Genomic DNA, 25,250 nt, shown 5'->3' with positions numbered 1-25,250 from the left:
CCACTGCTCTCCAGTTACCCTACTATGACAGCAGCGCAGAAGTAGGGGTGGCAATACTGTGATTCTTGTAAAATAACCTTGTGATCTCCCTGCAACTCCCTCTCTTTGAGAAATATTGGTCTCCCCTGTGAAATCTGTATAATATAGCAAAAGCACACAAACAGCCAGATGTAATGGGAGGACAACACATGTCACAGTCTGTGACATGTTTTGAATAACTATAGAATCATAGAATACTAGGACTGGAAGGGACCTCAAGGGGTCATCGAGTCCAGTCCCCTGCCCTCATGGCAGGACCAAATACTGACTAGACCATCCTTGATAGACATTTATCTAACCTACTCTTAAAAATCTCCAGAGATGGGGATTCCACAACCTCCCTGGGTAATTTATTCTAGTGTTTGACTATCCTGACATTTAGGAGCTTTGTCCTAATGTCCAACCTAAACCTCCCTTGCTGCTGTTTAAGCCCATTGCTTCTTGTTCTATCCTCAGAGGCCAAGATGAACAAGTTTTCTCGACACTCTTTTAGATACCTGAAAACACTCTTTTAGATACCTGAAAACTGCTATCATGTCCCCCCTCAATCTTCTCTTTTCTAAACTAAACAAACCCAATTCTTTCAGCCTTCCTTCATAGGTCATGTTCTCTAGACCTGTAATCATTCTTGTTGCTCTTCTAGGCTATGAATTTGATAGGGCCCTTGCTAGACCACTGCCTGGAATACAACCCAATATGTCTGAGACATGGAAGTGAAGTCATTAATCAGAACAGCTGTGATGTTATTTATTAATGCGTGGACCATATAAAGTTGGGTACATTAACATCATCTTTCTATGCTGAATAGTTTACTGGGGGTTTCCCTCAGTGAGAAGCAGCTTGTTTTAGTTTATTTGCTTTGGGAAATTATTTTTGCCCCATTTTCTTTCTCCCCAGAGCAAACTGAGGACATCAGCCGACAGGACAAGTCTTAAGGTCCGAGGCCTTTTCCATGAAGCTCACTTTTCAGCTGATGATTCCCCCGCTTTGGCTCTTTCCACGTGAGTCTTGTCAATGCACCAGGGAGTAATCGCCGCGATGCACGTGAGCGTGGGCAGCGGGTTCAGAGGGAAAGGTCTCTCATTCCTAAAACTATCTGCCTCCTTCACTCCCACCCTGCCGCCACTTCGGATCAGAGCCCGTGTGAACGCGGGCTCCCCCTGCACCCTAAAGGCACAAATTTCCGGATTGGCCCCTCTACCGGGAGGCGCTTAGCCTCAGGGCCCCCCCCCCCCAGGAATGCCATGCCCCCCCTCGCTGCCAGGGGGCGCCCAGCACGGGTGGGCAAAGGGAGGTCTGGGAGCCCCCCAACCCAGCTGGGGGCGCACAGCCCCTCGCAGCCCGCTGCCCCTCCCCTGGCCGGGCGCCGCGAGCAGCAGCAGGAGGCGGGGGAGGGCGCTGCACGCCAGGCTCTGCGCCTCTCCCGGCTGCGGGGCCGCCATGTCTCCGCTCCGCTGGGGCGCTTGGCTGCTGCTGCTGCTGCTGCTCGCCGCCTCCTGCGCCGCCAGCCCGGCGGACGAGAGCGGCGGGGCGCGGGGAGGGAGCCGCGGGGACGGGGAGCGCGGGGCCCGGGACGAGCCGCAGCGGCAGCACCACGACTCCTCCTACGGCACCTTCGCCAGCGAGTTCTACGACCTGCGCTACCTCTCCGAGGAGGGTGAGGGGCGGGCGGCCACCCCCGGCACAGTGAGATGCTCCGAGGCGGGGGGGGGGGGGGCATGGACCATGCACCGAGGAGCAGGGAGAGTGGAGCTGGGGGCACCGGGGGGGGGGGAGTGAAGGAGCTAATGCACGGCGGGGGGGGGGGGGGGCATGCAGCGAGGGGAGAGAGCGGCGCCGGCTGCGCGGGGGAGGACGGAGCGGGCGCGGGAATGAAGGGGCTGGGTGCATGGGGGCACTGGAGCGTGCACGGACGGGAGGGGGCGGATGGATGCGGGTGCACGGGTGGGGGCGGGAGGCGGGTGCACCGCGAGGGGGACGCCGCACCGAGGCCGGGGGAGGGTTCCTGGGTGGGGGGACGGGCTGCTCCCGGCAAGGCCTTGCGCCCCCCCCCCCCCCAGTGCTTGCCCGGCCCGCGCCGGCGCCGGGAGCCGCCGGGCCTGGGCTGCCGCGCGGTTTCAGCACGTTGGCTAGTAACTCGGCGGCAGCCACCTGGAGCCCGCCCTGCCCTTCGCTTTGTGCGCGGCTCCGGGCGGGGGCGAGGCCCGCTGCAAGCTCGAGGCGGGTGGGAATCGGGGAGAGGCGCCTGCCCCTCTGGGGGGGGGGGAGGGGGGTGCCAGACATAGCTGCAATTGGCAAATCCTCTTCCTCGCGGGGAAGAGGCCTGGCAAAATGAGCGTGGCCCCCCTCCCTGGCTGCCCCCCCCCAGCTGCCCTTGCTTTGCGCTGGCGTGCTGAGACCCCTGCTTCTGGTCTCAGTTTACAACAACCCGTGTTTCTATCAGGGGCCATTGACCCACCCACAAAAAATTATGGACCACACCCCACCCCATGGCAGGGGTAGGGGGTGGGGAGGTTTGAGAGAGGTTGAAATGATGGGGTCAGATTGCGGGAAGGGGCTCCGGACTGAGTCAGATGGTTGGGACCAGGAGAGGATGTGGGAGGGGGCTACGGGCTGGGGCCAAGGGGCTTGGAGTGTGGGAGTGGGCTCAGCGTTGAGGCAGGGGCAGGCTCTGGGAGGGAGATAAGGAGCAGAAGAGGGTATCGACTTGGAGCAGGGGGTTCAGGGTGAGGGGTCCAGCCAAGTGGTGCTTACCTCAGGCTGCTATTTGCACCTGGATTAAGTCAGGCTCCACATTGCTCCTTGAAGCAGCCACCATGTGGCCAGACAGCTCTGTGCAGTGTGTGTTACCTGCAGGCGCTGCCCCAGCAGCTCCCATTGACCACGGTTGCTGGCCAGTGGGAACTGTGGAGTAGGTGCTGGGGTGGTGCACAAAGTTCTCTGATTGTCCTGTGCTTAAGTGCTGCAGAGAAATGTTGTCTGCTTCCAGGAGCAGCATGGAGCTGTCCAGACTTTTAATGACCAGGTAATGCTAGAATCCCCCCCTTGGCAGGGTGAACTGGCACTTGTGGCTCCAGCCCTTCAAGGGAAGCCAAGATTCAGGGCTTCCGGTCCGTGGTCTTGCCATATGCCCGATAAAATTAAGCAGTGAGCTGGATTTGACCTGTAGGCTGTAGGCCCTCATCCCTGATCTATGCAATTTCAGCAAAGCATTCTCTTTTCACATATAGGGTTTCACAGGATATCGTGTTATAAAGATGACCTGTGACAGACAAAGCATATAGGAGACTAACATTACTGGCAAAAATCATGCTAAGAGTCACATTGACTGCAACGTTGTTTTAAATGAAGATGGTGAAGAATGATTTTTTCCCTGTCTGTGAAATACAGTTGTCAGAACTTTTCCAGATGTTCGATGAGTTCATCATGTCTTTTTGCTTGTACTCAGATAGTTAGTCCTTTCTCACCATGAACAGTTTTCCAGTTGTGCTGACAAGATTGAAATAGTTTAGACGATAAATTGGCTGCTTTTGTGCTTGCAAAACCATTTCTGGAGGAGAGAAATATATAATCGTCTCTGGTACAGTCCTGGGCAGTTTCAGCCATAGATTTTCTAGATTCAGCTTGTGATAAGAATGTTAGCTATAGGGTTATAGAATTGTTGACTAACTGCATTCTGTATCAGAGGCAGAAGTGCGGGGTGCTAGGCGGGAGCCAGTCTGCGAGGGGATCCAGTTTAAAAACCAGCTCCACTCACTCACCAGCTGCCTGCCACCCCACGCTACTATCTCTCATACAGAGAGAGCAGCTCTGGGTGGCAGCAGCCCTTGTCTGTGGTGGGTCTGAGTTCCTTGTTCACAGAGGCTGCTCTGCCTCCCATGGAGTAAAGTGAGAAGGCTTCTGTTCATTTGACGACCAGGTTTTCATGGACCTGTTTGCAAACCATATCTGGCTAGACAGTGCTGTCTTTGGGTACGTCTACACCACAACACTATTTCGAAATAACTAGTGCTATTCCTAAATAACTTAGTCCGTGTCTACACAGCAGGCAGTTATTTCAAAATAGTGTCAAAATACTGTCAAGCTGGAGGATTTCTTACTCCGATTCCTGTAACCTTCATTGTACGAGGAATAAGGGAAGTCGGAGGAAGAGTGCTCTATTTCGAAATAAGTGCTGTGTAGATGCTTCCTATTTTGAAGTAAGCTATGCAATTGACATAGTTCAATTTGCGTAGCTTATTTCGAGTTAAGCCCTGCAGTGCAGACGCACCCTCAGAGCATTAAAGTAGGACTCAAAGGCAGAGCTTAACTCAAAATAAGCTACTCAAATTGAAGCTACATCAATTGCGTGTCTTATTTCAAAATAGCGTTGCAGTGTAGACGTACCCTGAGAAATACCAGTAAACTATGTGGGGGAATTGCCTGTTTGCCCTGAGGACTCCCTTTTCCAGGATTCCACAGGTGCTATATATGAATTGAGATTAGCCAGCGAGGTGGTGCTATTAAGCAGCCCTAAAATTTGAATCCATGATGGTTAGGGAAGGATACTCTGAAAGACTATCAATTTAGGAATTTACTTCCCTTGCTAGTTGGATAGACTCTGAGTTATTGGTCACTGGGGCAAGGTATAAGACCCATCTTGTTTTTTCAGGCTTTTGCCTAGGCAGGGAGGAGAGTGGCTGTGCTTGTGTATGGTTTCATATGGGGTGAAGAAGTCTCTTTTTTTACTTTTCAAAGCCATGTGTTATATTAAATATCTATACTGAGCAAACACAATGCATAAACAGGGCTGAATATTAAAGCTTCAAACATAATGTGTGGCTGAAAACCTTAGAAAAATAGCTGCTTGGAAAAGTAGAGGCAGGGAAGGGGTTAAATAACTAGGTATAAGGCAGTGAAAACTTTCTTTTGCTTGCATGCAATAAAAGCTTTCAGTTACATTGCTGCCTGCAGCACTATATGGAGTGGTGCAATAGTGCACAACTCCAACTGGTAAAGTGATGGTTGTCTTTCTGTTGAGTAATGCAGCTTAAAACTCCTGAGGAAGAGAAAACACACCTGAAAGCCTTCTTACTGCCACACCTAGTTTTTTCTTTTTCTCTGTCAGTTGAAGAAAATAATACCAAGTTAAAACACCAGCATTAAAGCTGAAAACCCGAACCCAGAAATATCAGGAAATTTAAAGCGTAGAGTCTCAAAAACAATGTGTTCTCAGCCTCATTCCACAAGTGTATTGGTGCCAAATGAAGAAGTGAATATCGATTTTGAAGCCATGACTTTTTCATTAGCTGCTTGTTTTGTGTTCAGAATTATTTAGTGTTTTTTATTTTTAATTGTGACTTTTACCTTTGATTTAATATATAATTCATTTTAATCCTTCATGCCAAATTAATCAAAAAAGGCCCTGTACAAAATGTAATCATATACACATTTGGGTTGGTGAACTGAATCTGTATTGGTTTAACAGCTCTATACTTTCAACATTCATTTATGGATAGAGACTCCGGAAACCTGGGCTGATGGCTTGGTTCTGCCACAGACTTCTTGTGTAACCTTAAGCAAATCACTTATTCTGTCCTAGTGGAATTTTTTTAAAGTGTCTCTAAGAGATAGGTGACTAATGTCCATTGAAAGTTAATAGGAGATAGGTGTTTTCAGGTAACTTTTAAAAATCTGGTCCTCTGTGATCCATGTAACATGGAAAAGGATGGGGGCACACCGAGTTTGCAGTTTGCCCTGATTTAAACAAAGAATGGGGCAGATAATTCCCCAAACTGGAGGATATGCCAATACTTAGGTTTATCGAGCCAATATGAAACAGAGCATGAAACAGCTTCTATAATACCTTATTGGTTACTTAGGGTGTATCTAGACTACGCTAGACTTTTGAAAGAGGCTGTGCAAAATCCGCAGGAATTTGCGTATCTTCTTTTGAGCTCACTTTCAAAAGCGGCACTTTCGAAAGTGAAAGTAATTAAGACGTGATTTTGTCGGTGAACCCTCCCGTTTGTCGACAAGCCACGTAAACCTCATTTTTTAAGAAAAAGTGGCTTGTCGACAAACGGGAGGGTTCACCGACAAAACCACATCTTAATTACTTTCACTTTCGAAAGTGCTGCTTTTGAAAGTGAGCTCCAAGTTCCTGCGGAATTTGCATATCCTCTTTTGAAAGTCTAGCATAGTCTAGATATGCCCTTAGGGTGCATCTACACAACACCCTTCCCTTGAAATAAACTACACAATTTGCACTACGCAAACTGCGTAGCTTTTTTAAAGGTAATTTTGAAATAAATTGCTATTCCTAAACTTCCCTTATTTCTTGTGGAATGCAGTTTACAGGGACGTTGGACTAGTGAGCCCGTTTATTTTGAAATAATGGGCATGCTCAAAGGAGCATGGAATAGCAGTGCAGTGTAAACGTAGCCTTAGAAGCCAAAACACAGTTCCCTTAAAAGTAGCCCAGCCTTTTGTGCTCTCTCCCAGACAGTCAAGTTAGCTATGAAAGTTCTACCAATCCCAGATTGGCCATATTACCTCCCAAGTTAATGAATATTCCAGATCTTACCTATATACATGCTTCTAGTTAGTTCTTATTAACTACACTAAGATTTATTAGAAAAGAGAGTGCGTGAGTATTGGTTAAAAGGTCAGTAAGCATACAGAAATGAGTATGGTTCTGAAATCACTTTCATAGGAGAGGTAGTGAACTTTAGTTGCAGAGAGTTCTTAGAATTAGTCTGTAGTTTGTCTAATATTTCATACCCAGGATGATCCAGATGGTCTATAGATCTCAGTCTTATGAGTCAAACATCCCACAAAATAAAGATCAAGCAGAGCTGAGATGAAAGGATCAGGTCCCAAGAGTCCTGAATACAGTTCCTGAGCAGCACAGAGTTCTCAGATGAACAATAGACTTTTGATGTAACCTGCTTTACAAACATTATCAGCAATTAACCACATGGATTAACATAAGATAATTTAAAGTTTGTGAAGAACTGCTTAATGTGCAAAGAGACACATAAAATTACATTACCACACATTTCATCTAAAAGTTAATAATCCCTTTTGATTTCTGAATCAATTTCATAGACAGTGACTGTCTGTTTACCTGGGTTAACATCTAACAAGCTATAAGTGAGCACATATAATTAGTATCACCCCCTAATTCTCTAGTAATACAGGTTTACATTTCAAAATTCTAGCCTATCTAACATGGACTGGCCCTAATTATCATTTACACAATTCTCTAATCTGTCATTAAAGGTTGAATATGGGTTACTGAGCCTGAGAGCTCCCTAACCTTTTCTTGTCATGTGCCACAGCTTCAGTGCCCCATCTTTAAAAGGGAGGAAAAAGACTCAGTTCTCCTCTGGATACAAAGCTCAAGTGCATTAGAGGATGGGTTAGGAAGGAACTGATTGCAAATGCATGATTCTTAGCTGACTTGTGGAAAGATGGGACAGCAAAGAATCAGTTGCGTTGGCTTCTGGCTTCATTACACCCCCATTCCTCAAAATGCTTCTAGCAAAAAAGATAATCCAGCCCAACAATACTTTCTCTTATTTACTCTTTGCATGTTTTGTCTAGTTAGATTGTGAACTTTTAATGGTGAGGTCTGGTAAGTTCATATCCAGTGCCTAGCACAGTGAAGCACTGATCTTGGTTGGGGCCTCTTACATGCTATTTTAATATAGATAAATAACAACTATGGCAATATTGGAATGAATTATTCCACATTCATTATTTAATGGTGGTTTATTCTAATTATACAGGTTACCCTTTCCCTACTGCTCCTCCTGTGGATCCATTTGCAAAAATTAGAGTGGATGATTGTGGAAAAACCAAGGGATGCTTTAGGTTGGTGTAGAATAAAATGTAGATATCTTTCAGTTTATAAACGTTACTTGATTTCACTAGGGACACTAGTAAATGTCCCACATTCATTTTACTAAATGTTTATTGTCTGCAGATATTCATCATGATCAGGGGACTACGTTGTTGTTCATCAGTTGATGAGCACTTACAGAAATAGTCTAAATGGCTTTGTCTACACTACAAGGTTTTTGCGGCAGAGTATGCGGCAGAGTTGTGATGACATTAGCATATTTTCTGCTGATGCTTTTGCACAAGGAGGGATTTTGGATCTTGTGGAAAAGGGTTTGTTTTATGCCGGAGAGGCATAAGGATCTTGCACAAAAGGGTTTTTTTTGTGCAAAACGGAAGTGGCTACACTGCTTCTTTTTGCGCAAAAACCCCTTGTGCAAAAAGAAATGGCAGAAAATATGCTAATGACACTGTAACTCATGCTAATGAGTCTGTCATTAGCATACTCTCTGCTGCAAAAATCTTAGAGTGTAGACATAGCCAATGAGATCAATCTGCTACACCTTTGAATAAATGCTCACCTTAATGAACCAACATTTCCCCCATCTTACCATAAAAGGATAATTATGGTTAACATTGTAATTTATAGTATTATAAATCAAATACAACATAGTATAGAAATACGTTCTACCAATATCTGAAAATTTTTGTGACCGCCACCATTGACAACAACAAATCATACTGTGTTCAAGTTTTTGATGTAGAAACACAGGTAAGCGAAAGCAACAACAACAACAAAAGCTGTTTGTATTCTGAATGGTGGGGAAAAGATAGATATTCTGTTTTCCTATTTCATTCAGGTATGGCAAACCTGGATGTAATGCAGAGACTTGTGACTATTTTCTCAGCTATCGTAGAATAGGAGCTGATGTAGAGTTCGAATTGAGTGCTGACACCGATGGCTGGGTGGCAGTAGGATTTTCCTCGGACAAGAAAATGGTAAGACCAACAAAATGCAATGTTTCATATTAACAAGAATACAAGCTGTTATGCATTAGAATAAGCACAATTTCCATATATTTGAAAAATATATGTCAAATGTAGAGAAATACTGAGAAATATATGATAAGAAATATTGAATGTTTGCATGTTTTTTATCTCTAGTGTGCATGACGCTTTGCAAAGGATGGATGAGTATTATGAATCCCACTGTTCCAGATCAGAAAGCAGAGCTGTAAAGAGATAAAGTGAAAATCACACCCAGGCTAGGGTTGCCAGATGGTTGAAACAAAAATACCGAATACCCCCACCCCAAAAAACAAGAAAAAAGGGTACGTCTACACTACAGCGCTAGTTCGAACTAACTTAGTTCGAATTAGTTAATTCGAACTAAGCTAGTTCGAACTAGCGCATCTAGAACTAAAAACTAGTTCGAACTAGCGTTTTGCTAGTTCGAACTAGCGCGTCCACACTGATTGGACGCAGGGGGGCATTTAAGGGCAGCTGAAACCGGTTCTGGCAGGGCATCAGGTCAGCAGTTGCTTTGTGTGGCTGCTGTCTGAGGCTATCTGAGGCTCGTGCTTAAAGGGACCCCCCCTGGACAGCCGGTTCTCAGCTTTTCCTGCTTGCTTGCCAACCTCGCCGAGGGACAGCAAAGCGTCGGTCTCTGTGCCCGTCTGTGTCGGTGCTTCCCTTCGGGGGGGCCGCCGCAGGTGGCAACATGGAGCCACGGCTCGCCCTGCACCTTCTGGTGCACGTTCTGGACTTGCTGCTGCAAGCCTGCCAGCAATGGCTCGAGGCTGCCTGGCACCACCTGGGGAACGTCAGCCCCCTGCCTCTCCGCCTGGCCGCCCTGGGGGCCGTGGAGGAGCCGCGGCAGCGCCCCGGCACCGGCGTGCCCCGCCGCATCTGGCGTCTGGACACCAGCAGCGACTGGTGGGACCGCATCGTCCTGGAGCACTGGGACGACCGACAGTGGACCCAGAACTTTAGGATGAGGAGGGACACCTTCCTGGAGCTCTGCGAGTGGCTCGCCCCTGCCCTGCAAAGAAGGGACACTCGCATGAGGCCCGCCATCCCCCTCCAGAAGCGGGTGGCCATCGCCCTCTGGAAGCTCTCCACGCCGGACAGCTACCGATCCGTCGGGAACCAGTTCGGCGTGGGGAGATCCACTGTCGGAGCAGTGCTCATGCAGGTACGGCGCTCGTCGGCCACCGAGCCGGGGGGGAGGGGGGCTGCGAGGAGGGGATGGGCCGCCCCAGGGACAAAGGGGGGGGCGGGAGGAGGCGAAAGCGCCCCGCACCGGAGGGGTCGGGCTGTCCCGGCCGTACTACACGCCGCCAGGGGGGTTGCTTCCGGGAGTGGGGCGCGGGGCACTGCCAGGGCACGCACGCTCCCAGCCACCCGGGCGCCCCACTGATTGACGCTTTGCTGTGTCTCTCTCCGCAGGTGGTCAAGGCCATCAACCGGGTGCTGCTCCGCAGGGTGGTCCGCCTCGCCAACCCGGATGCCGTCATCCGGGGATTCGGCGCCCTCGGCTTCCCCAACTGCGGGGGGGCCATCGACGGGACGCACATCCCCATCCGTGCCCCGGAACACCAGGCGTCCCGGTACGTGAACCGCAAGGGGTACTTCTCCGTCATCCTGCAGGCCGTATGTGACCACCGGGGACAGTTGACGGACATAAATGTGGGCTGGTCCGGCAAAGCACACGACGCCCGGGTGTACCGGAACTCCTCCGTGTGCCAGCGGCTGCAGGACGGGACCTTCTTCCCCGACCGCCACATCAGGGTCGGGGACGTGGACATGCCCGTCTGCCTGGTGGGGGATGCCGCCTACCCACTGCAGCCCTGGCTCATGAAGCCCTACACGGGACACCTCAATCCCTCCCGCCAGGCCTTCAATAACAGGCTGAGCAGGGCCCGCATCGTGGTGGAGGGGGCCTTCGGGCGACTGAAAGCCCGCTTTCGATGCCTCCTCACCCGTCTGGACCTGGCCGAGCACAACATCCCTCCCGTGGTGGCGGCATGTTGTGTGCTCCACAATTTGTGTGAGCGGAAGGGGGAGGCTTTCTTGCCAGCCTGGATGGCTGAGGCTGACCGCATGGCTGGACACTACGGTCAGCCCCGCACCGCCGCCGTCCGGGAAGCCCAGCGGGGGGCCATCCGGATCCGGGAAGCCCTGCGGGAGAGCTTCCAGGTGGAGGAGGAGGAGGACTGACCTCTCCCTGCATGCCCCACCGGGGCCTTCTTCCACCCTACCCCCCCCTTCCCCTTTCCCCTCCCTACCTACTGTCAAATAAAGACACCTGTTTTTCCAACAAAAACGTCTGTTTATTTCACAGAACTGGGGTGGGGGAGGGAGGAATGAAGGTGGGAGAAGGGAGGGGGAAACCTGGGACGAGGGAGCTGGAAGGGGAGGGGAGGGAAGGGAGGAAGGGAAAGGAAAGCTCAGGGGTGGGAGTCTGGGTGCCTCTCCCGTCTCGCCACACTGCGGGTCCGGGGGCGTCGGTGGGGAATGGTTGTGGAGGGGGGGGCAGAGAGGACAGGGGGTGTGGAGGAAGCAGGAGCGGAAGCAGGAGGAGCAGGAGGAGCAGGGGGAGCAAGAGGGGGAGCAAGAGGGGGAGCAAGAGGGGGAGCAAGAGGGGGAGCAGGGGGAGCAGGGGGAGCAAGAGGGGGAGCAAGAGGGGGAGCAGGGGGAGCAAGAGGGGGAGCAAGAGGGGGAGCAGGGGGAGGAGGAAATGGGAAGCGGTCTAGCAGGCTCTGGAGGTGGCCTCGCAGGGCACGGCCCTGCTCCTCCAGGGCCTCCAGACTCCTCTGGCGCAGCCTGAGGTCCTCCTGGACCCAGTGGTCCTGGAGACGGAGCTGTCGGTCCAGGAACCGGAGATGCCGCCTCTGGTAGTCCTCCTGGTTCCTGGCTGTCCTGCTTGCCCGGGCGCGGGCGGCTGCTGCAGGCGGGGTGGTGCGCCCTGCAGTCCCCGGTGCTGCAGCTGTGGTGCAAGAAGACCAGCGGTCAATTACCCCAGGGGCCCAGGTGTGTGAAACCCAGCTCCCCTCTGCAAGGCCAGGGCCCCTGCAGGATCCCCAGCTGCTGCTCCGTAGTGGGCAAGGCCCAGGCGCACGGTCCCGGGGCTCCCTCTCGCCCCAGCCCCCCGTACACATAAGGGGAACACGAGGGTACTCACAGGTGGACGCCTCCCCGGCCTCTGATGATGCAGGCGAGCGGCTCTGTGGGGTGCCTCGGGGGTCCCGGGTCCTGGGAAGGCTGGCGGCAGGCTCCTGGCTCTCAGAGCCCTCTTCCTCCTCCTCGGTGTCCAGGAGCGGTCCCTCTGCCCCGGGGTCAATCACGTCCCGGGGGGCAGGGACGGCATGAGGCCCCAGGATGCGGTCCAGGGCATGGAAGTGGGGGCAGGCCTCCGGGTCAGCCCCTGGCAGGCAGGCCCGGGAGTAGGACTGCCGCAAGTCTTTAATCTTGCAGCGCACCTGCTCCCGGCTGCGCTGGTGGCCCCTGGCGGCCAGGCTGGCAGCCATGCGTCCATAGACGGCCGCGTTCCGGTGGCTAGTGCGGAGATCGTGGACATTTGAGGCTTCCCCCCAAACCTCGATGAGGTCCACGATCTCCGCACTTGACCAGGCGGGCGCCCGCCTTTTGCGCCCCCGGGCAGGCTCCCGGGAGCCGCCAGGCTGGTCGTGGGGAGCAGTGGAGGGCTGGGAGCCCTCGGATGGCTGGCTCATAGTGTGGCAGGTGCAGGCTGTGCAGGCACGGGTGCTTGCAGCCTTGCAACTGGCACAAAGTGAGTAGCCAGCCCGTGGCCCTTTAAGGGCTCCGGGGCCGGGAGGGGGGCAATAGAGTTTCCCTGGTGTTGGCCAGAGTGGCCACCAGGGAAACCTGGGAAGCCTTAGCCTCCCACTAGTTCGAACTAAAGGGCTACACAGCCCTTAGTTCGAACTAGCTAGTTCGAACTAGGCGTTAGTCCTCGTGAAATGAGGTTTACCTAGTTCGAACTAAGCGCTCCGTTAGTTCGAATTAAGTTCGAACTAACGGAGCGCTAGTGTAGCGCATAGGAAAGTTAGTTCGAACTAACGTCCGTTAGTTCGAACTAACTTTCTAGTGTAGACATACCCAAAGTCTGTTGACGGGGTTAAAACGGGGGGGCGGGAGGAGAGAGGGAGACCAAAGTTATTGACATTTTAGGTGTCCGGTAGTCTCTGAATTTTTTTTTACCGGACAGGAGCCGAAAATACCGGACGGTCCAGGTGAATACCAGACACCTGCCAACCCTACCAACCACTAGACTCTCCTGCCTCCTTTCAGAATGAAAGAGTACAGTGATCTTTGGCATCTGCTGTTGAATGCAAGACTTAATGATATTTCCTCATTTAATTTAAAAAATAAATTCAAGTTTTATTTTCTAAGTGTTCTGTACCAGTGTTTAATGGAGCAAAGTATACATCAAAAGTTAGTAAAATGTAGTTTTCTTGAATAAGTTAATTATTTTCCCACTGTATAAATCTGGACTTAACTGTTAAACTCTTAAGGGGATTCCCACTACCTTTTTCTTCCACCACCAACCATCCCATGTTCCCAGAAAAGCCAGGTGAATTTAAATGTAAATGCTATATAAAGCAAGCCTCTTTTGATTTGTTCTTTTGTTTTAAAAATAGTTTTTAAACAGGATTGTCTCCTATTTATTCCTGTTCCTGTGGCTTTTTTATATTTCAGAAGCATTATTTGTTTTGGGGTTTTATAAGAGGAAACAAGAATTGAAAAATAGAATTCTCTTATACAACTAGTGAGTCTCATTAATGTATGTAAACTTAGAACACAATTTACAATGCTATCTATAACTGATTGTATTTTGAAACATACGCATCTGCAAAATAGTGTTATTGTAATACACCTCAAGTCAAAGGGAAGAGTGTTTACAATCTAATTATAAAGTTGAATGTGGATCCTATACGCTGGAAAATGAGAACATGTTTAACGGTCCATAACCAGAGCCTACTGAAGCAATAGAAAGACAGATATCACTTGCTTGCTTTGATCATGCCCAAAAGGAGGAGCACAAATAAAATGGAAGGGGGGATGCTTCCCATCCTACCCATGTAAACAAGATTATATGTTGTACATAAACAGTACGTTTAGACTACAGGCTTTTGTCGACAAAGGCTTTGTCGACAAATACTGTCAACAAAGTTTTTGTCGACAAAGAGCGTCTAGACTACATCCAGTTCTGTCGATAAAGCAAGGCGCTTTGTCGACATGAGAGTGTAGATGCAAAGGACAGTGTAGATGCAATAACACCTTCTGTCAACAGAACTCTGTCGACAAAAGGCGTTATTCCTCATAGAATGACGTTTACCGCCGTCAACAAAACTGCCGAGTTCTGTCGACGTTATGTCAACAGAACTCGGCGGTAGTGTAGACGCAGGTATAATTTTGTTGACAAAAGCCCACTTTTGTCAACAAAACCCTATAGTCTGGTCACACCCAAAGATATCAGTGTGCCTCCAGTATGCTTCATGTAGTCTTAAGAAATAGTTGTAGGGCCAAATTTTAAAAGGTATTTAAGAACCTTAGGCTAGAGATAGGCACCTAGTGGGATTTCCAAAAGCACCTAGGCATGTAACCTGATAAGAGACTAGGTGACGGATTTTTAAACATGCAAACAGTAGGGACCTCAACAAGTTGTCAACTAGATGATTAACTGATAAGCCTGTTAATCTTGTCAACTACTCCCAATCCCCCTCCCCTGTTGCCTCTGTATCAGAGGTAGTGTGGAAGAAAACAAGCCTTCACTCTGCATTTGTGAGCAACAAGTAGTCAGAGAGAGTTTATTCGAGCAATATTGCAAGGGAAGAAGCTGCTGCTAGGCAGATTATCAAATACAAAACAATTAGAAGCCAATATATATACTATCTGTTTATAATAACAATAAACAATTATTCCCCTTTCCATAACAGTTCCCTTCAGACGCCACCTTATCTCAAGGTCTTCACTAGAGTCAGCATTCTATCCTTATCTCAAGCACAAGAGAGAGAGAGGCGAAAACAGCGTCTCTCACAGTACTCTGTTGTTAGGTCTCAGAGTTTGCATGAGTTAAGCTAACCAAAAGGTCAAAATGGCTACATACAAATCCTTTGGCTTCCACAGTAGCAAGGGGAAGGAGCAGGAGTTGGTGCTGGGGGGAGCTGGCTTAAAAGCTGGTTCCTCCCAGCACTGGCTCTGTGGCGCTTGCTCCTCCAAGTGCTGCTGCTTTTATCGGAGGCAGCAGTAGGTGAGGGGAGGGGAGGGGATGAGAGGGAAGGCTGCTTCAAGGCAGCCTCTATCTACAGGGGTTTCGAGGTCCCCACAGATAGAGGCTGCTTCACCTCTACTGGAGCAGCCTCTGTCCACAGTGAGGCTGGGCCCACAACAGGCAGAGGCTGCTTTGTGGTAGTATCCTCTGTTTGTGGGGAAATTGAACTCCCCTCAGACAGGGGTTGCTGCCATCCCGCTCTGCTGATTTTTAAACTGGCTCCCCTCGTGGACCGGCTCTCCCTGCCATCCTGTGCTGCTGGCCCTGTCCCGGGAGCTATAGAATAGTTGTGTAACCATTAAGATTTTATGCGGTTACATTATTATTCAAACACTCGATATCTAACATGCCTAGCAGACAGGTGCCTAGAAAAATTAAGTGGCAACGTGCAGCCTTATCCTACATCCAGTAGATGGCACCCTCACACAATCATAAGGTTTTCAAACCTGCTATGTATGAGATGCTGTACATCACTTTATCAGGCTACAATGATCGGGCTACCATGCCATATGTCATTTCAGTCTTAATTGGTTGTTATATTTGTTAGTTTCATCTATTTCCCAGTAATTTCTTGGCCAAATGAGTGTCATGTGCCGAAAGTGTCCGTCTGCTATGTACATTGGACAAACATCTCAGACACTTCGCCAAAGGATTAATGCCCACAAAACAGATATCAGACAAGATCACAAAGAGAAAACAGTTTCTTGCCACTTTAACCAGAAAGGACACTCTCTAAATGACTTAGCCACCTGCATTCTGCTACAAAGACCTTTTACATCTGCACTTGAAAGGGAATCCTCTGAACTGTCATTCATGTTAAAATTCGACACTTGTCAACAAGGACTTAACAAGACTTTGAACTTTCTCACCCATTACCAAGACAGTTTCCCCAATTATCACCTGTAATACCATTAACTCACAAACATCCCACTCTCCCTACCTTTAATATCAGCAATTCACAGACACTTACCTTCCTTCCTCCCCCTTCCCACCCCCCCCGCATCCCCCTTCTGTTCTGCAATGTGATTTGTCCTTTTCATATTTGTTCATTTTTTTTAATTGTATCCTTTGGTATATATGGTTGTGACTACTTTCTTCCACTATTTGATCTGAGGAAGTGGGTCTGGCCCACGAAAGCTCATCATCTAATAAACCATCTTGTTAGTCTTTAAAGTGCTACATTGTCCTGCATTTTGCTTCTACAATATATTGTGATTGTTGTTATATGCAATTTTGAGCTTTCAGGCACTAGGGCTGAAAGCACTCATTTCTCATAGGGATGTTAAATATTGGTTAATAGAATAGTTGAGTAACCTCATGAATTCTTATCGGTCAGTCGACTATTCTATAATCCCTGGGGGCGGGGCCGGCAGCCACTACATCAGAGGCAGCAGCACAGGGTGCCATGCAGGAGCTGGTCCACGAGGGGATCCGGTTTAAAAATCAGCTCCATGGTGGACTGGCTGCCTGTTAAAGAGGCAGCAGCTTGGGGTGGCAGCAGTCCCTGTCTAAGGGGGCGGTCTGAACTTCCCGATCCAGCACAAGCCAGAACTGAGCTGGGCTGCCTGCCTGTCTGGCTCCTAATAGACTTTAAACGCAGAGCCGCAGCAGGGGTAGGTTCTGGACCCAGCACGAGTCCGAACTGAGCTGGGCTGCTGGCCAGTCCTGCTAAAAAATGTACTGGTAAGGGTGGCAGGAGGGAAATGCATGTATTTGATAAGCAAAAGCTTATAGGTTAATGGTATAAATTAATCAGTTCATCGACTACACTACATCCCTAGTTCCATGGTGGAATCAAGTCCCTATTTTTGGCCTGAGCAATCAGGCATAGTTCAGGGAAGAAAATAAAAACTTGATTCTTTGATAAATTATTTCTTCATTGCTCCGTGCAACTTTTAGTATACTTTCTTTTGTCTCAGCATAATGCTTGTTCCCTTTTTGTGCTCTTTCTCGTTAAGATTTTGTATTCCTTTTTTGTTAACTTAGGTTTAGATTTTATTGTTCTTATTTGTTGACTTAGAACTATATTCAGATACACTTGGTTATGCTGAATAACACATTATTCCACTCTTTGTCCTTTTGAAATGGATGGGATCATGCATAGAATATGTTGTGACTCTTCGTGAGCAGTGGTGTCAGAGTGTAGCCCTTATTTATTTATCACCAGCAATGTTCTTGTTACTGTCACATGTTCAGAAATAAGGCCAATCGTTGTCTTGAAGCATTTACAGTCAAAAAGACAGTAATGGGACCCACTGAGAACCCCAGAGGTGGGAATAATTTATAGGGATATGTCGGTTTCATTTGTAATTATTATCAATTAACTTTTCGTGGGCATAATGCAAAATGTCAGTTTTTAGGAGGGATTTCAGTGAGGAGAAGTTGGTGGTTCATAGTGAACTGAAATGGAGAGGTCATTCCATTGTAGAAAAAATGCACAGAGATGGGCAGAGAAGAAGGAACTGAATGAATCATCGTGGCTGGTGTCACCAGTGACGTTGTGGAGAAGGAACTGGATAGGAAAAAACACAGACAAGGTGGAGTTCTGTAGAAACTTGCCAACAAAGACTTAGGAAGTTTAAATTCAATGAGGGTATGTAACGGTGTCCCACAAGAAGGATTCCAGATGAAGATGACATGGCAAGAACGGCTAGGCAAGGGAAATAATTAAACAGCTATGGTTTTTTTTAATTGATTGGGTTGATAATTAGGGATCTATACACAGCACTTTTGACTAAAGAATAGTTGGCAAAACAACATTTTAACTTGGTTTTGTTTTATTAATGTGGAAGGTGTTGTTTTTTAAAAACTCTCCTTGTTCTTAGAAAGAGATGAAGAATTCTTGCTCAAATTTATAAAAAATAAATTAAACATTTAAGCACAATTTACTCCTGAGGTGAAAGTTTTTGAAAGCAGTGACTGAAAACTGGAGATTAAAATGGAAGCCCTTCTGTAACCTCAACTGTAGCAGTTACTACCTCTTGTACAATGGTACCAAACATCTGGAGCTTTTGAATTCCTTCTTACCCAGTTCTTCCACTTGTCACGAGTTTCATAAGAATCTATGCATTTGTGGCAGCTAAATTAATGTGTCTCTCCCCTTACTTTGTCGATGTCTTTAACTGTCCATGCCCATTTTGTTCCTCCAAAGCAATTTGTTGCTACCAGGATTAGATGAGCAATGACTGTTATGCATTTTTTGCAACATGTATTAAAAAATAGACTAAAAAGGATAAAGTCAGCAAATGTTATTTCCTCCTTCAGTGTGAGGCGTTGATGACAGTACTATAGCTGTGGTACATGTTGTTACCAAGTGCAGGTTGGACCTGGCTGGTCCGGCACCCTTGGAATCTGACGGGTCCTGAACAAGAGGATTTGCTGGACCAGGGGAGGTTCCTCTCCTCCTGGCCCATGCTGCCACTGGGTTAGGGCTCCAGCCTGCCCCCACTGCTGCCCCAGCCTCCTGGGTCTCATTAGATGCTGCTGGTCCCACTGCTGCTGGCACCAGAGTGCCACAGTCGAAGCTCTGCAGCTGGGGTAGAGCTCCACAGCCACCTGGCTCCATGGCTGGGGCCGGAGCTGCACAGTAAAGGGCTGGGGTGGAGGGCCGGAGCCAGAGCTCCATGGCCAGGGTCAAAGTTCCCTGGCCGCCTCTGAGGCTGGGGCTGGGGTTCCTCCCGTGCTGCCTGTTCCCCCCCCGCCACACACACAGTGGGCTCCCAGATGAGTTTCTTGTGCTACCTATGATGCTTCTGTCCTGCTGCCAGACCTCCCTGATCCTGGGCTCTGTGGTCTAGTAACATCTGTAGTCCATGCCAGACCACGGATGTTGCCGGACCAGGGATTCCTAGTTAAGGGAGGTACAACCTGTACTAACATCTGCACCACTAATGGGAACCCATACTTGCCAACAGCCTACAAAACTTATTTATTCCTTATGCTAACACTTCTGGGGGGCTGCATTTTGGGAAGCAGTAATATGTATTGAATGATCGAGTGTCTTTGCTGTATCAATAGTGTTTTTGAATAATTGTTTCAGGAATACAGTACAGGCAGTCCCCGACTTACGTCGGATCCGCACTTACGAACGGGGCTTTTCTTGCCCCGGAGCTCGCGGGCGGCGGGACCGCCCAAAGCGCAGCGGTCCTGCCACCGCGTCCTCCGGGGCGAGAAAAGCTGCTCCGGGTCTCCCTGGTGTGCTGGGGGGGACTCCCCAGCACAGCAGGGAGACCCGAGAAAAGCCGCACAGGCGACGGGACCCCGCTGCCCGTGCGGCTTTGCTCCTTTGCCCCGGAGCAAAGCCGCACAGGCGGCGGGGTCCCCCGCCTCTGTGGCTTTGCTCCTGTCTCCCTACTGTGCTGGGGGGGAGTCGCCCCCAGCACAGCAGGGAGACCCGAGCAAAGCCGCACAGGTGGGGGACCCCGCCGCCTGTGCAGCTTTGCTCCGGGGCAAAGGAGCAAAGCCGCACGGGCAGCGGGGTCCCGTCGCCTGTGCGGCTTTGCTCGGGTCTCCCTGGTCTGCTGGGGGGGGGGAGGGGGCGCAGCTAGTGCGCCCCCCTCCCCAGCAGACCAGGCTTTTGTTGCGGGACGCCTGGGGTAGAGCAGCTGGGGTGCTGCCGGGTTGGTCCTGCGGGGACCTACTCGGCAGTGCCCCAGCTGTTCTGTCCCAGGAGTCCAGATTCAGCCGCTGTTGAAACTGATCAGGGCTGATTCCAGGAAGCCGGGGGCAGAGCAACTCTGCCGAGGGCTTCCTGTAGTCAGCCGCTGATCAGTTTCAGCAGCGGCTGAATCTGGACGCCAGTTCCGACTTACATACAAATTCAACTTAAGAACAAACCTATAGTCCCTATCTTGTACGTAACCCGGGGACTGCCTGTACTTCTGTGAATAACCTATGTGGGTAATTGTCATAACACCTTTTTATCCACTTATTTGTTTCCCTGATTGTGTTTCTATTTTGATTACCTATAAAATGTGCAGAAGAAAATATGCCATTGATTAGTTTTATTAATATTTTATATTCCATTTGTTTAACTGAATTCCTACTTTGCATTTAGGTGACATGTCATATGGGCGAAAAAATTAACTCAGTAGTGTTGTTCCTAAAGTGGATTCTTTGCAATTATGCAACTATCCCTTTAGATTTGTTTGCGGCTGATTTAGATTATATAGCATTTAATGTAATGAACTTTTCACCCGGAAAGTTCTGTTCTTTTTTGTTGCTTGTGTCAGGAAGTTGCCATCCTGCTAGAATTTTAGTGTATTTCTTGGGGAGAATAACTCTTGAGGAAAATAAAAAGTGCCTTGCATAACCAGAAACAGATAGGAAAAGGAAATATTAACATTGACTTTTTGCGGCACAATCTGCAGGAGGAAGAATCCAGAGGTGTGTACAATGAAAGGGGGAACTACAGTGTTATTAGTGAAAATTATGCAACATGAATACTCTTGTGGATAGGAAAAAAACTTACTGTATGTTTTTGAGGGTTCCCCCCGCAAAAGTAAAACTTTCAAAAGGTAGAACTTTGACTTATTTCTTTCTTACCATGTAGGGTGGAGATGACGTTATGGCTTGTGTTCATGATGACAATGGAAGGGTCCGAATTCAGCACTTTTATAATGTTGGCCAGTGGGCTAAAGAGATCCAGAGAAATCCAGCCAGAGATGAAGAAGGGGTTTTTGAAAACAACCGTGTGACTTGTAGATTTAAACGTCCTGTGTATGTTCCCAGAGATGAAACTATTGTAGATCTTCACTTAAGCTGGTATTATTTGTTTGCATGGGGTCCAGCAATTCAAGGTAAGTTGATGGTATGTAGCCAGGACTACATTTTTCAGTCTATTCCATTACTGTAAAAGGAATTAAAAGAGCTTGCAAAAGATGTTGTCTTTTGCACTGTCTATTTATGTCATATATAAATTCTTTAGCTAGCCATTTTGGTTAGCTCTACTTGAAAAAGCTAAAATTGATTGTAGATGCTTCAGAACGACAAGTTCATAACTCTTTTGAAGGTTATTGTTCATAGTTTGTTGTTCAGGTTTTGTATGATTTATTCAGAGTTTTAACTTCTGGCTCTGTTAATGGTTGATATAATGCTATGGGTTGTTTTGTTTTGTTTTTTTGAAGATTTGCTGTTTGACTAGAAACTTATAAAACTTTTTAAACTTATGAAAAATTTTTGTAAGTATAGTAACTAGCAATAAGAGGAGGTGAGGTAATCTAGTGGGAAAGAAAGGAAAATCAGAAGTGGCTTAATTCACATGCTATGCTCATCTCTATTTTTATTCTTTGCCTATTAAAGGTTCTATAACTCGGCATGACATAGACTCACCACCTGTATCAGAACGTGTTGTCAGTATTTACAAGTATGAAGACATTTTTATGCCATCAGCTGCCTATCAGACCTTTTCTTCTCCATTCTGTTTGCTTCTTATTGTTGCACTGACCTTTTATTTATTGATGGGAACCCCATGATCACAGCTGGATACGTATGGAAAATAGTGAGAATTTGTTAGAGTTCCTCGGAATGGATGCATTTTCTGTTGGAATTCATATCACATTATCATCTAGCTGCTTTGTTGACAATTTCATCTTTTCAGCAAGGAAATAACCTCTCCTTTGACCTATAAAGATGTGCCAAATAATTAAGAATAATCAAGGAGCAAGTAACAAATCACTTCCAATGTAACTACTAGTTTAATGAAAAATACTTTTGTAAATTGTGTGTGTGTTGGGGGGGGGGGAATTTAGTGATGGATATATAGATTCAGATTATTTATTGTATAATTTTCTTCGATTTATAATGTACAAGTTGGGGGAATATCGTCTGTTAAATACTTGTGATGCAGATAGCACATCTGTAAGTGCTGTTTTTGAACTCGATGTCAAGGTATCGTCACAACACTGCTGTTTAATAAGGATTGCTCTCTGTTAAAGGGCAGTTCCCTCCTCAAATACTTTGAATTTGACTGAAGCAGTTTGTAGTCCTACATGTTTCTGGCACTTTCCAAAACCAGAAAATGCTTCAAGTTCCATTTATAACCACAATTAAACTTTCCATTGCAGAAGGCTAATAAGTGACTGCACTATAAAAATAATTCTTAGATACAGTTCTACTTAAGAAGAGAGATCATGCTGTTTAAACAAGGAAAAAGAAAATTAATACTAGTATAAATTCTTCATAATACAGAAGAATTCCTAAGAATATAGAGACTATAGAAACCCCCACAAGCCATAACACATTTTCCCAATAGGCAAAGTAAGTTTCTTTTTTATGAAAAAATGTTACTTAGATATAAATATATCTTTTAAATAACTGTTTTGTGGTATTGCTAAGGTGTCCGGTTGCCCATTGCTATGTGCCCATAAATCCCACTCATGTTAAAGATAAAAGGGAGCACCTCATTGTTCCCAGAACAATGCAAACATGATCTATGGTATTAATGGGAAAATACAGGCATAAATAAGAGCCTTCATTTTAGTTCCATCAGAACCACAGTTAAAATCATATTTATACAATGAGGAATAAGACAAACCAGGAAAATAAGATTTGAATTTTCTAGCTTTAGGAAGTATTACAAAAATTGAAAAAAATAGTTGTGTAGTTGGAAAAGGGAGTTGCAGATATGTCTCGAAGATTCGATCACAACTTATTCTAAAATGGTTTGGGATATTGTTGTACAATTTCATTGTCTACATGATGGGGAATTTGATTACCTTGAACAGAGAAGCAGCTGATACACAAATCTCCCATTCGGCCAAATGGGAGTTCTGTATGCTTATGGGTTGCAGGTTCAGTCCCTAATGTATACTATGGTATTATGTTGCTGTGCCAAGAGTACACAAGGCTGGACAAGTTTCAAAACTCTTTAGCTCTGTTTACTTGCAGAGTGTCTTAGAAAGGCTATTACTGCATGGTGAGACAATAAGAAAAAAACGGGAGTTTTGTTACTTGCGCATCATTACCCACAGTATAACATTTACAGGTTGAATTTTTTAAGGTTTTTCTATGTGCTTCAAATGTGTAAATTTTTGGTTTAAATAATTGTTTACCCCTCCCTAGTAAGTATTTTATCTATAGTTCAGAAAAGGCATCTGAATTAGAAAAGAATTTAACACTTTAAAGTAATTCATAAATAGGGACTTTAACTTAGTGCATTCCAGTGAGTGAACCCTCCCTGAGAATTAACCAGCTAATTAAATATTGTGATTAATTACAGTTTTAATGGGACAGGTCCTTGTCCCTAATAAGGTCTGCTTTGTGCAACTCTGGGAGCAAATCACAGTCTTGATGTGTCCAAAACAGACAGCTGCGATTGCTCTGGTGCATTGGAATCCTTTGATGGCATAAATCTAGCAAGCTGGCTCTATGCCATAGTCTCTAACACTGGGGAGAAGAATGTGCTCAAAGCATGCTGTGTCCCCCTTGTGCAAGGGTCCTCATTCAGCCCCCAGCCAAGGTCCAATTGACTACTCTCATAAGTTAAAGCAGCCTCAGACCTGCACTAATGTATAGCCACTTGCAGTAGCCCCAAGGGGCTGTTCTAACAACTGCAGACTACTGGAGCATAACACAAACCTACCTTTGGCTCTCCACCTCCACTTGAGTCCTGGATAGACCTCAACATTGAGGTCAGTATATACAAAGACAATAGAAATAATACTAAGGTACAGAGAGAGGGGTTTAATCAGGCTTATAAAAGTAAACACTTTCAGAGCTGAGACTATGTCTTTGCTCTTAATATATTCCTCTGTGTCATGCAAGTGCAGAATATACACCGTTTCAGATTACAGAGTTTTAAGGGCTGGTGGCTGAGCCTCTGGCGGTACATTAGGGAAAAACTTTACGGTCACTTTCTACTTCTGCTTTTGTGGGTTAAAGGTTCTCTCTTGACCTGACATTAACATGAAGATTTTTGTTTGCTTTACTTTTGTTCGGGTATTAGTAACATCTTTCATCCAAGGACCTCAAAGTTCTTAGCAGGCCCTACTTAAGCTTCCTTAATGATAGGGAAAAATAGAGCAACTCAACAAAAAGAGAAACTATCCTATTTTACAGCTTTTCAATTAATCATAGAATCACAGAATACTAGGACTGGAAGGGACCTTGAGAGGTCATCGAGTCCAGTCCCCTGCCCTCATGGCAGGACCAAATACTGTCTAGACCATCCCTGATAGACAGTTATCTAACCTACTCTTAAATATCTCCAGAGATGGGGATTCCACAACCTCCCTGGGCAATTTATTCCAGTGTTTGACTGCAATCTTGCGTCCTAAACAAATTATGAATTTTAAAATGTTTAGACAAATTCTCCTACTGCCTAGATTAACAGAGACTTCTGGAAATGCCTATCATAAAAAAAAGTCAGAATTGGGTCTATGGTCATTAAAGTAGCACCAGATTAGAAGTGAAACATACGAAGCAATCCAGTTTCAGAATTTTCACTAAGAAAGGTAAAATTGCTTTGGCTGTCCGTATATTTGGAGAGGACAGGAAGAGTGTGAAACTGCAGCAACCCTATAATTAAGTTTGGAAGGATTAGATATGTATTCGTAAATGTCAATAAACATTGATTTCATTGTGCATACAAACAAGCCAACAAAAATATTTCCATCAATGATAACTGAAAGTTACAGATAGGCAAAGTAAGAAAAATTTCACCTGAACATTTATTACAGTTTTATTTAACAATATGTACTTTATATTTTGAAGTGTGATGTTGTCAGTTTGTGTTGATGGTTTTAAAGCTTTAACATTTTGAATGTGTCTGCTATCATTAAATAATTTGTCTTCTCCCCATAATTTCCCAAAAGAATGAAAATTTAAATCAAATAAAAATGGAAAAGTACAACCTTAAAATTCTTAATTTTGCACAACTGTTAAAATTGAAATCACCAACAATTGGAAAAAAACCTTCAAAATAAACATTAATATTACTGGTCAGTTATAATAAAAATTGAATTCTGCTAACCCTATCTATAACAGAGAGGAAGGGTCTGGATTTTAGTGAAATTTTACATTTCATATAATATTCTTTAGTAGTAACTGAGTATGTCCAGTAACTCCTCCTTCTATGCTGTTTTTAAATACT

General features: G+C 46.5%; 1 protein-coding gene across 1 annotated transcript; it reads left to right on the top strand.

The window, feature by feature from the left end:
• The first annotated feature begins 1,385 nt into the window (after positions 1 to 1,385).
• FRRS1L (ferric chelate reductase 1 like) lies at positions 1,386 to 24,921 on the top strand. Its single transcript, XM_075921603.1, has 5 exons — positions 1,386 to 1,696; positions 7,812 to 7,896; positions 8,724 to 8,862; positions 20,712 to 20,958; positions 21,461 to 24,921. Exons 1-5 carry the CDS (start codon positions 1,480 to 1,482, stop codon positions 21,631 to 21,633), a joined length of 861 nt encoding a protein of 286 aa, XP_075777718.1. The 5' UTR covers positions 1,386 to 1,479; the 3' UTR covers positions 21,634 to 24,921.
• The last annotated feature ends 329 nt before the right edge of the window (positions 24,922 to 25,250 follow it).

Source organism: Pelodiscus sinensis, chromosome 2 (genome assembly GCF_049634645.1).
Source record: "Pelodiscus sinensis isolate JC-2024 chromosome 2, ASM4963464v1, whole genome shotgun sequence".
NCBI classification, from domain to species: Eukaryota; Metazoa; Chordata; order Testudines; family Trionychidae; genus Pelodiscus; species Pelodiscus sinensis.
Note: the sequence above shows the minus strand (reverse complement) of the source record. Positions and strands in the feature narration are given on the sequence as shown.

What these genes read in the sequence shown, in the direction of transcription:
- FRRS1L (XM_075921603.1), top strand. Translation starts at nt 1,480, where the DNA reads ATGTCTCCGCTCCGCTGGGGCGCTTGGCTGCTGCTGCTGCTGCTGCTC. An exon ending in GCGCTACCTCTCCGAGGAGG is followed by an intron (nt 1,697 to 7,811) that starts GTGAGGGGCGGG and finishes CTAATTATACAG; the next exon opens with GTTACCCTTTCCCTACTGCT. An exon ending in TTTCCTCGGACAAGAAAATG is followed by an intron (nt 8,863 to 20,711) that starts GTAAGACCAACA and finishes CTTACCATGTAG; the next exon opens with GGTGGAGATGACGTTATGGC.